This window comes from Linepithema humile, chromosome 7 (genome assembly GCF_040581485.1).
Source record: "Linepithema humile isolate Giens D197 chromosome 7, Lhum_UNIL_v1.0, whole genome shotgun sequence".
Lineage (NCBI taxonomy): Eukaryota > Metazoa > Arthropoda > Insecta > Hymenoptera > Formicidae > Linepithema > Linepithema humile.
The window spans coordinates 2,723,708-2,736,907 of record NC_090134.1 but is presented as its reverse complement, the minus strand read 5'-3'; the positions used below and the strand labels follow the sequence as shown (position 1 = coordinate 2,736,907).

Here is a 13,200-nt window from a genome sequence, read left to right as displayed (position 1 = left end):
TATTTATTCTCAAAATGTGATATTTGACCAAGTGTTTATATATATTTAATGATGTCATGTCTTGAGGAAAAAGAGAATGGAGAGGGGAGATTATTACAATAAATAAATTATATACATATACATGACAAAAGAATTCACGCGTTTATGAAATATTTTTGTTTATTCTGAGCAAAGTACAAAACACTTTTCCAGAGCTTAAGATCTAGTAAGTTATATTTGCAAAGTTTTTTTGTCTACACGATCGCAAATAATCGGTAAATGCATTGTCGACGATCGTTCGACATAATCCAAAATAATTTAATTAAGGCAACTTTGTTGTTACGCTATACATATCAATCTTCCTCGCGCACATATATATATCTCTCTCTATACACCATTTGATAATTAGCTGATCGTAATACATTACATACTCATTTCACGCGATTAACGGCACTTCTTCTCCCAAAAGATCTTCAAAACGCAATTATATATACTAAATTCTACCCCGACTAGACTAGCAAGCGATCGAAACTTAAAACCGGTTGCGATTACACTGCTTGTTATGTACAAAATTGCGCCGAAACGTTGGGCGGGAGTTAGGCTGCCGTTGAAGTTGACAAATAAATTAATACCTTAACGATAAAATTCCCAACGATAATTTGGCGCCGTCGACTGATAGTCTCGGTTAACTATGAAACTATCGGTGCAAAATTGTGAGCCTCGCAGGATGAACTATAAATCGCACATCTATTTGTTTAGTTCGTTTAGATTATTTTCAGAAAATAGGATCAATCACATGATCGGACGGGATGATATTTATTTAATAGTTAAAAATATATTGGCAGTGATCATTTTAGAGATTATCCTTAAATTTTTAACGATTTTCTGTATTTCAAGCTCATGAGCGATTTATGGTTCGCCTTGTACAATTTTCCAACAGCTCGTTGCCATCAACATGATCTCCTTAACTCCTCTAAATAAATTAATATAGCCCAAACAGTTAAAATACTGTATATTTTAATTTAAATGAAGGTAACAATAAGATTCTTATTAGAATTATAAAAAAGTTTTGTCGCGTATCTTTGTATGGTGGATAGAGTTTCGCGAATGAAACCTTGTGCATCATTGTCACAGAGCATAATTGTTTCTCTCGCGTTGAAGAATATAACGAGATTAGATTATAGTAAGATAGAATATATCGAGATAAGACTCATCTCATTTCTATTCAAAAGTCTGATCATCTGAAAGTTGAGATCGTACAAAGATCAAGTTGCTTTCTTCATTAAAAAGAAAGCTCGCTTACAATTAGTATACAGAAAGAGAAAATATCAAATATACCGTATTAATATATTAATGTATTGATCTACGGCATCATTTCGATTCGAGACTAAATTTATATGAAGTATCGTTACAGTATAAATGTTTCTTTATAAAATAATCATCAAATAGGCACGCGCGATTGAGATTATTGGCGTCAAGGATACTTTTTTTATTGCTTATTATTTTATTAAATTGCTTATGTAAGATTTAATAACCATGTGGGGTAATTTGAACCACGTAATGTGATATTACGTGTTGTAGAAATTCATTTTTATACCTTCGATCGGCATTCTGTGATTTATAGTTACGGCATTTTCGCGCTAAACGTTTTTCTACGTTATGCAAGAAAATCTTGCAATACTGGGCAATACTAATTTCTGCATTATTACCATATCACGATTATAAATTATTGTCTCTCAGCAGATGCGAATTGCTGTATTAGGAAAATTCAAGTATAAAAACCACTTAAGATTAATAAACACTTCTCATCGATTTTCCCAAACAGATCCGGATGTGCAGGACAATTATCCTTACTGCATTAACTCTTCATTAATGTATCGAATAAAATAATTCTTATAAAAATTTTTTATCACAATCCCATTATAGTTTCCTTTTGGATCAAAATTCTCTTATAACAGAATTTTTTAATATTGCAAAATTAATCTTGCTTAGCCTTTGCAAATATATATTAATAAATTTTTAACCAATTTAATTGAATAAACTCGTATATATATATATAAATGCTTTATATATAATTCCACAATATTCAATTTACTCAAATTTTACTTCTTAAAATATATTTTCATCTGCAAAGAGCAAATAAATATCGTATCTCACAATAATGACGAGCTAAGTTTTTGTACTTGCGCAAGGCTATTGTCCTGATTATCGGCACATCCTCGGATCATAGAGCGGTTTCGAGAGTAGGAGCACTCGGGCTGCGCGGTGCAATCTTTTGCGTCACAGTGTGTTGCGGAGATTCGGATCGTGCTCTAAATCTCTTGCTGAAGTAAATATTCTGTGATTGATTGGTGCTTGTGGGTGTGCTGGCTAGAAACTGGGCTCTCGCCAGTTGATTGCTGATCCTCCTCGACTCGAGAGCGCTCACAGGGTCTCGATTCTTAGATTCGAGCGAGTCCTTCGAATACTGTAACACCGTGCGGGCGATATCGTTTTGAGAAGGCAAGGACGAAATATTCTGGCCGATTATTGCAGTTTTCGCAGGAGAAGCGGTTCGCGCGTTGCCTGCGATTAATTCCTGAGTCCTATTGTTTTGATTCAACGATATAATCGCAGGATCAGGATTGAGTTCGTTCGCGGACTTCGTGTTCGCTGTCAGCCTATCGTTGCTGAGCTTCGCGGTTCGGTCTTTGTGATCGGCGATACGCAGATGATTCGGTAGGTCGCTGCAGAGATCTAACTGTCTCCTGGAGTTCAGTCTTGAGATGGGAGATGTGTTCTCCGGCGAGGGTTTCATGGCTTTCTCTTCCGCCGCGGTGTCCTCGATTATGGTGGACGAAAGGACGTCGGTTCTCGGAGTTTGGAATCTCCAAACCGAGCGGGGGCTCAGAACTTTGGCCAAACTCTGATGAGTGGTCGGCGATGATTGCTGTTGCTGACACTGTTGACGCGATAATTTTAATTGCTCCGCCGCTGACAGTCGCATGGGATTCGCTTTCACGCTTTGTTGAAGAAGCAGACGTTTGAAGTCCATTCGTGACGTAGGCGATTGCACAGTTGTAGGCTAGAATGGAATAAACATTACATTTGACGAATAAAACGCACTGTGGAAAACGTAAATCGGATTGCAAAATCTTGAAAATTTTAAAGATTCTAATTAGCTTTTGCATATTGAAATAAGTAATATATATTTAATCTCAAGTATATAAATTATTAACATAAAACAAATTTTTTAAATTAAAATTGAAAATAATCTCTTCGAATTCGCGTTTTTGCTATTAGCGCAATTACCTCTGCAATTACCTCCGCAGTCTTCTGAGATTCCGGACTCCAGCTGTGCCTGGTACCAGCCGGTGTCTTTATCAAGGAATTCATCGATCCGTAAGGCGACAGGTTCTCGTTGTCGTCGTTGAGCCTGATATGGAGCCTCTTTTTCGATTTGTGAATCGCGGCGAACAGCTCCTCGTTGGACATGGTGCTCTTGGTCGGCGATAGGATCAGATTGGTCGGCGTCGTCCTGCCGGAAGAGGTCTGGATGGGAGTGCTCCTACCGGAGGAGCTCGCCGATGTCGGCGACAAGCGATTATTGCCGCCGGCGGTTAGAGCTAGACGTTCCGCCACAGTTGGCGCCGATCGCCCGTGGTGGTGATGGTTGGTGGGAGTGGACGATTTGAAGCCGTTACCGTAACCGCCGTGGCCGATCGGCGAAATTGGATTATTCCTCAGAACGTCCGCGCTAGGAGACTTCGTAAGAGGATCATTGGCGGGCGAAGATGCGAAGAATCGATAGCCGAGTCCAGCGTTCACTGGCGTTGCGAACCTGCATGTAAGACAATGAAACGTTTAAAGCAAGGTCGATAGCAATAATTATACTTTGTTAGATGTATCAGTTGCCGTGATAGGCTTGATAGCGATCTACGTTTTCCCAGATAGTCTTTTATATAATGAAGATAGAGGAGGCAATTTAGATAATTATGCTCAATGCGATTATTAATATATTGTTACTAACATTGTTAATCCTTTGCGGTCCGAATTAATTTCGATAAATAAAACAACTTAGGAGATTTTATGAAGACTAAAAAAATATAGTTTACTAATTGCTATTAACCACTTTTAATTGCTTGGAAAATTATTATGCAGTTATAAGAATATCGAATCTATTTCAACTTAGAACTGCAAAGAATTAATCTTCCGATGTAGTTTGATCAAATTTACATTTAATTTAAGAATGCAATTTAGGTAAAAAAAATTAATATTATTAATTCTTTGTAATTGAATTAATTTCGAAAATAAGACAATAAACTTTGAAGTATTTCATTATTTGTATATCATTAGGCTAAAATAAATGTAACAATCAATTTTTGTTCTCTGAGAAATTTTATGAAGATTAGAAAAGCATAATTTGCTAATTGTAATCATGCATTGCTGCAGTTATTTCGAAAATTATTTTATGCCGAGTTTATTTCAATAAGATCGCAAAGGATTAATTTTTCGATATTTTTGTCAAGTTTATATTTGACTTAAAAGCGCTATTAATTGTGAAGCAAAAAAATTCTTCCGATTCTTCTCACCTATTTTTGACATCCACGATTGGCTGCGGTTGACTCTGCACAAATCTGCTCCTCGCTTCCGCTTGCTCCAAGTTTCTTCTTCCCACGTCTACGTGGGAACCGTATCGGATCGGCTCGTTCTCCGCGACCGTGACTCTTTGTTGGCCCTGTTTCGCCAGCATGTGCATGCTGCTGAGAGAACCACGTCCAAGACCCCTGGTGATGTCCGGGGTGACGCTGCGTGGTGGTTCGATCTCCCGTTGGGGCCTCCTCGTCGGCAGGGTGTAGAATTGCTGTTGATTGTGATCGACAACTGGCGCACAGAGCTGCTGGTTCCGCGCATTGTGCATGTGCACCGTCTGATAGTTGCCGCAGGCACGCTGTTGATATTCGTAGTTCGACATCCGCTGCTGATTGAGGAAGCTCCTGCAGTTATTTTCATTGTATTGCTGAATGTTTCGACGGGGATCGTAAATATCCTGCTTTTGATCTTGCTTCTCGTTTTCGGGATACGCTCGCAAATTCGGCGGCTGCGTGTCCTTCAGGATCTCTTGATACTTTTGCGACTTTTGTCGATCATCGGGCTTCGGTGGCGGGATGTAGGGCGGCGGTTGAACGATCGCTTGCGGCGGTATCGATTCCGAAGGTATAGTCAGTAAAGTATTATCTGCAACAATTTAAGAGGACGTTGTTAGAGTGTAATACAATTAAAAGAATTAAAATATTCTTTTCTAGAGTAGATAATACGATTATTTTTCTTTGAGACGATTGATAACATAGTTTTGAGTATGCTACTTTGTACGCGCGCAATCTTTTAGGTAGTGCAAGAGTGTATAAAATAATTCTTTCGGAAATTTGTTAAATTTTGATCATGCCTGATTATGTTAGAAATGATAGGTACATTTTACTTTTACGTGATTCTTTCTGTTATAATTAATTGTTCGAAATATTAGGATTAGAAATTACGCAAGAGAAAGGTTCTGACAATTATAATTATATATATGTTAATAACGATGATTTGTAAAAATAATTTTAATATATTTCGTGTTTTTTTTTGCATTTGCTTTGAATGATGGCTTATTGATTGCAAGCCAAAGTGTATTACAAATCTTATTACGTTGTAATAGAAATATTTATATGAAGATTGTTATTGAAATTATGAATTACTGATCCAAGCAAAGCGAGCATGTTGCAAAAGCGTCACAAACACAAACATGCGGTAGATAAAACGCAAATCATAATATAGCGCACAAGTTTGTTGTCAACTTTCGCATGAGTCATTTAAAAAAGTTGCGTGTTTTCATAATAGATCAACTAAAATTTTTATCCTTAACGAAATCAAATCAGTAAGATTAAGTAAGTAAGACGTATCAAATCAGAAAGATTTATATACACGGAACGATTTTATTGTACAAATACAATTCTCGTCCACGCGCGCAGTTAAAGTCAACATCAAACTTGCGCGCAACACCAACGAAGTTAAAAAAAAACGTACTCACCAGGTGCATGGAGCATGGAACTATGATATGTGGGTGAATTACTAGTGAGAGGTGCCACACGCGCGTGAGGTGCATTTTTTCTAAAACTATACAGCAGCCACATATGTGGGGACACATAAAACGAAAAATCATAGACAAAAAAAAAGTAGGCTTCGAATTGCAGGATTAACGGAGGTGCGATATGTACAATCTCAGAGGTGCAGATGATGTACATGGATGAGATGACAGAGAAAGAGAGAAGAGAGAAAGAGAGAGAGAGAGAGAGAGAGAGAGAAAGAAACAGAAAAAAAAAAATGACAAAATGCAAGTGCTTTCCAAAAAGAATGACGTCTATTCACATACATTACTCGTGTTCGGTTAATGACATCGTTTCGTCGGCGTATAGTAAATATATTTCTCTATGTACAGGCAAGATGCACCGTGTGTACACACGCAAGGAGAATGTACATATACATATTTATAATAACGTTGCACACGAACGGCGGTTTGGATACTTAACGCTACAACACATATACACATATACAGTAACACGCTGATAGCGCATGCTCCCCTCTTGCCCAGGTTGTAAGTACGTCCTCGCGATATTAGTTGCAAGCCTGATTAATCAACACTGCCGCCAGGGTAACACCGTGAGGAATGTAGCGCAACTCGAACTCCGCTCGCCCGCGATTTCAATTAACACACATAACCGGCCGCGTATTTTACAACCGGTGTGTTATTATCGCGTTACCGTAAGGAGGCGGCGGGAAGTTGCATACGCACGATGTTATCGCGCTAACTAAGTGTTGGCGAGAGGTTGACGTGGGTAACTATCGGTGTAGATTACCGGTTACAAGAATAACATTATATCATTCGTGAAGGGAGAGCAATCTTTCCGAGCGCGTTAACAGTTCTCCGCGAAACTCACGTGCGCACGTGATATTTCCTGTTATGCAATTCCGATTTTGTTGCCTCGGGATATTCCCCGTATTTATTGCCGACGTTTTTTTGCAAATACAAATCTCATCTTGCGTTTCTGTTGATTTTACCGTGGCATTTTGTTATATTTGATTTTGACGAAATATTTGGTAATTAATTTTCGTGAAATTCTTACAATATATATATTTTTATTTAAAAAAAAAGGTGGTTACGGTCACGGTATCACCCTGATCGAGACCCACGGTTGCAGCTACAGGGTTCTATGTACCCAGTTAGTCCTTGTTAGTCAATGATAGACGCTACTTACAACGAGAGGCGAGCACACATCTCGAGCTAACATGCGACACGGCAAGTTAAGGCACATTTACGAGAGTTTCACAAGGCATGCCGGGACGTCAATTGCCATTGTCTCGATTATTGGCGGTGATGACTGTTTACTTGTAGAACATTTAATCCGATCAATCGATGATCGGACGCAAAGATACGTCTTAATACCTTCCCGGCCAGAACACAATAAGCTTTACAGTACAACGCTAAATTCATTTTTACAGAGTTCAAGCCAAAACACTTTACAAATTAAAATATAATATATATAACGTATTTTAACAACAGCAAATATATGTCGAAAGTTGAAGAATAACTTTAACAAGTTTTGTGAACTTTAAATTTCCGATTACAATAATCGACGATGCGATCGGCAAAGTGTCAAGGTAACTCGAATACAATAATATAATTTTCACGTCATCAACATATAGATGGAGTTCAATAACTTCGTGCAACGCGTTATATACTCGTTGATTAATTGCGGATAAAGTGCGGAGGGAAAATCGAGAAAATCGTGACCGCGTGATTAAATAGCTTACGCATTGAAAATGCGTTTTACTCTCGTTGCTATTAATTATTATCATTGCTATTATTAGGAAAGAAATCATTCTTGTTCGTGTGTCATCGGAATCAATATTTTCTACCCTCGTTCTTGACTTATCACTCGCCAACGCGAAGTAAAGAGTCAGCTGCGACGAATTACACATTTATCTTACGTAGATAGCACTTTTATAGGCTCTGACTAATCTTCTCGTGTTCTCCCCATGAATTCATGTTATGACACTTATGCCACATGGCGAGAGACAGCTACGAAATTGCGCATATCACTGATAATGACAGACTTATTAACTTTGCGCATATAACGCGTCAAAATTATCGTAATTGTCTCTAGCAATGCAGCAAAATATTCTTACACGTATAGGATGCGTTGTAACATAAATATAGGTACTACTGGTAGGAAACACGATTTGGTATAATCTCTCACGCGTATCCTGATAAATATAATAATATTATAAATACGACAAATTGGCCATATTTAAATTGCCCATACAAAAATATGCGACAGCATATTTTTCGATAAACTGACTTAGGGAGCGGTCGCTCTATGCCAGAAGTAACGTAAATTATTTAAGTCTTTGTCACTGGCCATACGTGTGATTACACAAGGAATATGGATTAATACTCTCGGTGTAAATAGCTAATTACATAAATTATTATATTGGGAGTTAATATTTTGCATATCTATAATTACACGATGCGTTTATCCTTAAGATAAATAACGTAAGCGGAGAACCGCGATTACAGACCTCTTATAGCCGATTTCGCAATTTATCGCAGCCGATTAATTATTTATCATCGTATCGGCGCGATTTCTTTGTATATATAACTTGGACGGATATGCCTTTTTTTTGCGGCGCAGTTTTTTGCGCTCCTACATTGTATCACGCGTGCAAAAATAACTGTAAATCGGCGAAGAGATTAAAGTTATCTGCGCGTCGCGCTGGAATCAAATTGGACGATGAAAATTTTCACGTGCTCCGTCCGCCTGCCTCTTATACGAACAACATTGTTTTGGGAAAGCGCGATGACTTATCTGTGATTACCATCGTTGTTGAATCGAGATTTTACCCGACGCGATATCGCTCTCTCGCCAGGAATATTAAAACAAATCCAAGATTTCGATCATCTATATATCTTTTTTTTCGTATATACTCTTGTGTTGTTGATATTATTATTTACTTGTGGCGTAAGTTACGTAGGTGGTGGACGCACGTTGTATGAGCTGGTAAAAGTCTTTCTCCGAGATAAGCTGTGTTCACGCGACGCGAGATTTGTGTTTGTGGTGTGTCAATCTGGAATTGTCGCGACGAGGCGTAAACTGTCGGTGGAGAGGATCGACTTTTTCAATTTTTTTTTTTGCTTCTTTTATTCTCGTGTCTCCGCGTGTTTTCGATCAACGGTAGTTTCCATTGAATTGCGACACTTCTTTTCTCTCTTCTCGCTCAAGTAGCGCTTCTTTATAATCGTGCGCTAGTTTTGCAATACCGATAACGGACGCGCGCGGTCACTCACGCGATCCCGGCTTTTAATGCTCTCCCGGTGATGTCACTGATACAGTCGTGGACTTGACAGACAAATTAGCGCCTTACTTGCCTGTTTGTGCTTCGCGAAATGCTCGATTAGGAATTAAAGATATATTGATTGCGCAAAGATGAGAAAGAGTATTTAGACTTGTTGGCGCCATGAGAACCAAATAATTTCCTAATTTTTTTTACAAATAAGATCAGAAATAACGAACAATAAAACAACATTTATTTGTCGAGATACGAGAATTTCTTATATAATTAAAAAAATTATTAAATTATTATATTTTAATACTAAATTATTTAAAAATTATGAAATATTTTCTTTAGTAGTTTTTACTGTATTGTAAATCAAATAAGTCAAGTTTATGATATCTAAGAATAAAATTCGTTTGCAATTCAATTTGGAAAATATATTTTTTGAGAATCTTCAGGCGAATAATAAACAAAATTGTCGACTTATGTAAGCCATATAAATAAATTTTTTCCGTGTGAATATCGTTTTATACATGCTGATAAAAAATATTTTAACTTTGCTGATACAAAATGCAAAAGAAAATAATCAAGTTTCACCAACAACATATACACCAGTATATCCATATATATGCATGATAACATTATGTGTAAAACATGATTGAACTGATAAATGACAAAGTGACAGATGATAAAAATGTGACATTTGTCTTGATAAACTTTTATTTTTTTTTTGGATTTGACAATCATACGATAATATCAATTTTATGATATATACTGTACACACAATATTTTATTTGTTGTGTACTCTTTGTTTTTTTTCTCATAATAAATATAAATATAAAGACATTCACTAAGTACAAAATATCTAAAATTTGTTTTTGAAGAAATTGTATATATTTTATAATTTCTCTATACGTGCGTTGCTTTCAAAAATCGATAATAACAGTGTTCGAACTGTACCTTCAAAAATCACCAATTTTTTTTTCAGATATATTTGAAATTTATTGATAGATGAATTTCAAATATATTTCAAATATATATTTGACAAGTTGCAAATATGAGAAAATATTTGTTATAAACAATATTTAAGATAAAACTTAAAAATTTCTATTATTATTTTGAGTATAAAAATGCAAGCCTGCAAAATTATATAAAATATACTGGATCAGTGGACGTTATCGAAGAAATTAAATTTATTATTTTGTTGTTTATTGACGTTGAGTTCTGCTGGCTAAAGGTTATTCATGATATTATTATGTATATCTTAATAATACCACGACTTCTAGCTAACCCTACGTTACAATCAACAAACACGAAAAGTAGCTTTGAGTTCTACTTTTCCCTAAAATTTTTCATTTATTCTGATGTATTCTTTATTACGCTCAAATAAAATTTCGCTCAAATAATATTCAACTTACGCGGCCGCCTGGTCGCAATGAAGAGAAGATGTCTCGCCAACATGTCTAAGTGATGTCGAGGCGATCCGAGCACTGATCGAGCCGGCAATCGCGTTCAACTCACGACCGTACTGCTCCGTCTATCAACAGTCGATGGCGACTGTCTGTCTAGCGACAAGATTTCCTCCCCGTCTTTGCACCGATAACGCCTATCACCGCGTCGCGACAAAAACTGGATTTCGTTCTGTGGCGAGTCATCCGATCGCGGCTGACACGTAAAGCTCACGACCTCTTGATCTCCCGAAAGAGATTTTCACCATCCCGCGGATTCATAGGCGAGCATTAAGAATGATCATCGCGAGATAAAGTTGGCGGTTTTAGAAGGATCGCGATTAGATGCGATGGTAATTTATGGAGACGTGACTCGGCGTATTTGCAATAATATAAATTAGTTTTCCGCGACGCAACATTTTGTTGATCGACGCGCGAGACTTGGTTCGTGGCTTCGAGATCTGAATAAGCGACGAAATTTCGCGGACGAGAAAGACGGATGATTTCGCAATTCGATTGTGAGGATGCCCGGATCGGAACGCACTGAAAGCGCCGGGATGCGCACGAAAGCATTTCAATCCTCGCGGTGGGGATTTTTGTTTATCGACCATTATCATGTCGGGATAAATATCGCGTCTGATGCAATTCGCATTGCTTATTGAGCCAGCTAATAACGCTGATAAGGGCTAACAAAGTGAGTCTTTACGAGGAGCTTCGTGGGAGTTTTCCAGCGGCTCACTAAAGCGGAAGATTTGTTACTCACCCTATTATGATAATTTTTTGTTTTCTCCCCTTGAAGAAAGTTTCAGACATCTCGTGATTTAATGTTTTCTCATTTAAATCTATATGAAATAAGTGCAATATGAACTTGAAGTGTAGTCAAGTGATTTCAGTCCAAAACAATTAACTCTATAATTCATGACAGTCTGATTTCGAACAATGCTATTGCGCTTTTAAATAAAACGTGTTTTGCGCGATACGTTTGAAGAAGAAAATTTTATCAATTTCTATTTAATAATTTTATATATTATTTACACATATTAATCGAGAAAAAAAGAAGTTGCAGGAGAACGATTCGTTGAGGAAAAAATTATAAAAATCGCGCTATTCATCAATCGTATTGATCAACCTTGCCGAGTGCATCCGGCAGGCTTATCGCTCTAATTATTCAATTCTAAAATATTCCACGCGCAAAGACTATCATTTGATGATAGAACTTGGCGTTTTATCTCGTCACAATATTAAACACACCGCCGGGGATCGTCGGCCGACTCGCCGCAGCTGGAAAGATCAGGCGCGAGCGTCAGATAGAGGAAAACGTGACTGGTGTTACGTACGTCTTTCTTATCGATATTTTTGTTCGCGCCGAGAAAAAATTGGCCAATCTCGCTATCGCGACTGTTGTTAAATGATTGGTTTATTAGTTCTTACCGCCGTCGGATTTACGGCGCCATGACGAGCTGACGTTCCTGTCTTTTGCATAACGAATTGCAATCGACTGATATCTCCCCCGCGATTGCTTACTTCTCGCTCCAATTGTATCTGATTAAACCTTGATGATTCTTGGCAGCTCATCTTCCGATCTATTTTACGCGATGATCTTACAGCTCTTATTTAACAACGGGGTATCAACGTCTCGCCTCATCGAAATCATTTTTCAAGGAGTTATCGCGTTGACGCAGACCTTTGATAACAAAAATGCTAATTTTCGAGATATAAAAGCTATGTATCGGAAACTTGCGATATTATATTTTCTAAGTTATAATGAGTTGTATATCGTTTAAAATGCTTATCCTTTTTCAAAGTTTTCTCCTTGCAACTACTTCGAGAAAACAATATCAAAAAGGATTTAGAAAAGTATTCTAGTACAAATGTACTTAATGTCGCATGAAATGTGACGTTATCGCATAACGTCTCATGTTATCTCCACGAGTATAATGATCATTCTTAACTGAACCCCCATCGTTCATTTGTTTTCTTAAGCACGACTCAACTTTTATTAAAGCTCGCAGCAAGTGAGCGCACGCATTATCACTCCCGCTTCGTATCAGTGTTGCAAAATTAACGTTGCTGCTCTGCACGCTATCACGACATTTTCTGTCAGATTTCTATGTTGTTATCAGAATACTTCAATATTTACAACCACCTCTACATTGAAAATCTCCACTTTAAAACTGAGCGTTTTTAATATAACAGTAGGAATCGTTGGATTCATAATATTATTATTTCAGTTTTATATCGGTATTGCAAAAGTAGCGTTGAGTTATATTATGTCTATCGCGATATTTTTTTACCAGATTTCTGTATCGTTACTAGAGTATTTGAGGACCCGAACGGGTTCCAAGTCCAAAGCCCTCGGTCTAGGACTGGTCGGTACCGATTTAACAGATACGGACGCCGTTAGATTCATGTCGAAGGTCGT

General features: G+C 37.5%; 1 protein-coding gene across 2 annotated transcripts in view; it reads right to left on the bottom strand.

Moving 5' to 3' along the window:
• Positions 1–141: 141 nt before the first annotated feature.
• The window catches only part of gukh (GUK-holder), a 77,505-nt gene continuing 64,446 nt past the window's right edge, over positions 142–13,200 (bottom strand). The window contains exons 9-11 of one of the 2 annotated variants that reach the window (XM_012377756.2): positions 4,551–5,196; positions 3,283–3,799; positions 142–3,043 (exon numbers count right to left, since the gene is read on the bottom strand). In XM_012377756.2, coding sequence (XP_012233179.1) covers positions 2,204–3,043; positions 3,283–3,799; positions 4,551–5,196 — 2,003 coding nt within the window. In that variant the 3' untranslated portion in view covers positions 142–2,203. Of the gene's footprint in view, positions 3,044–3,270; positions 3,800–4,550; positions 5,197–13,200 lie in introns of both variants that reach the window. The other variant, XM_012377755.2, reaches the window with a different exon arrangement.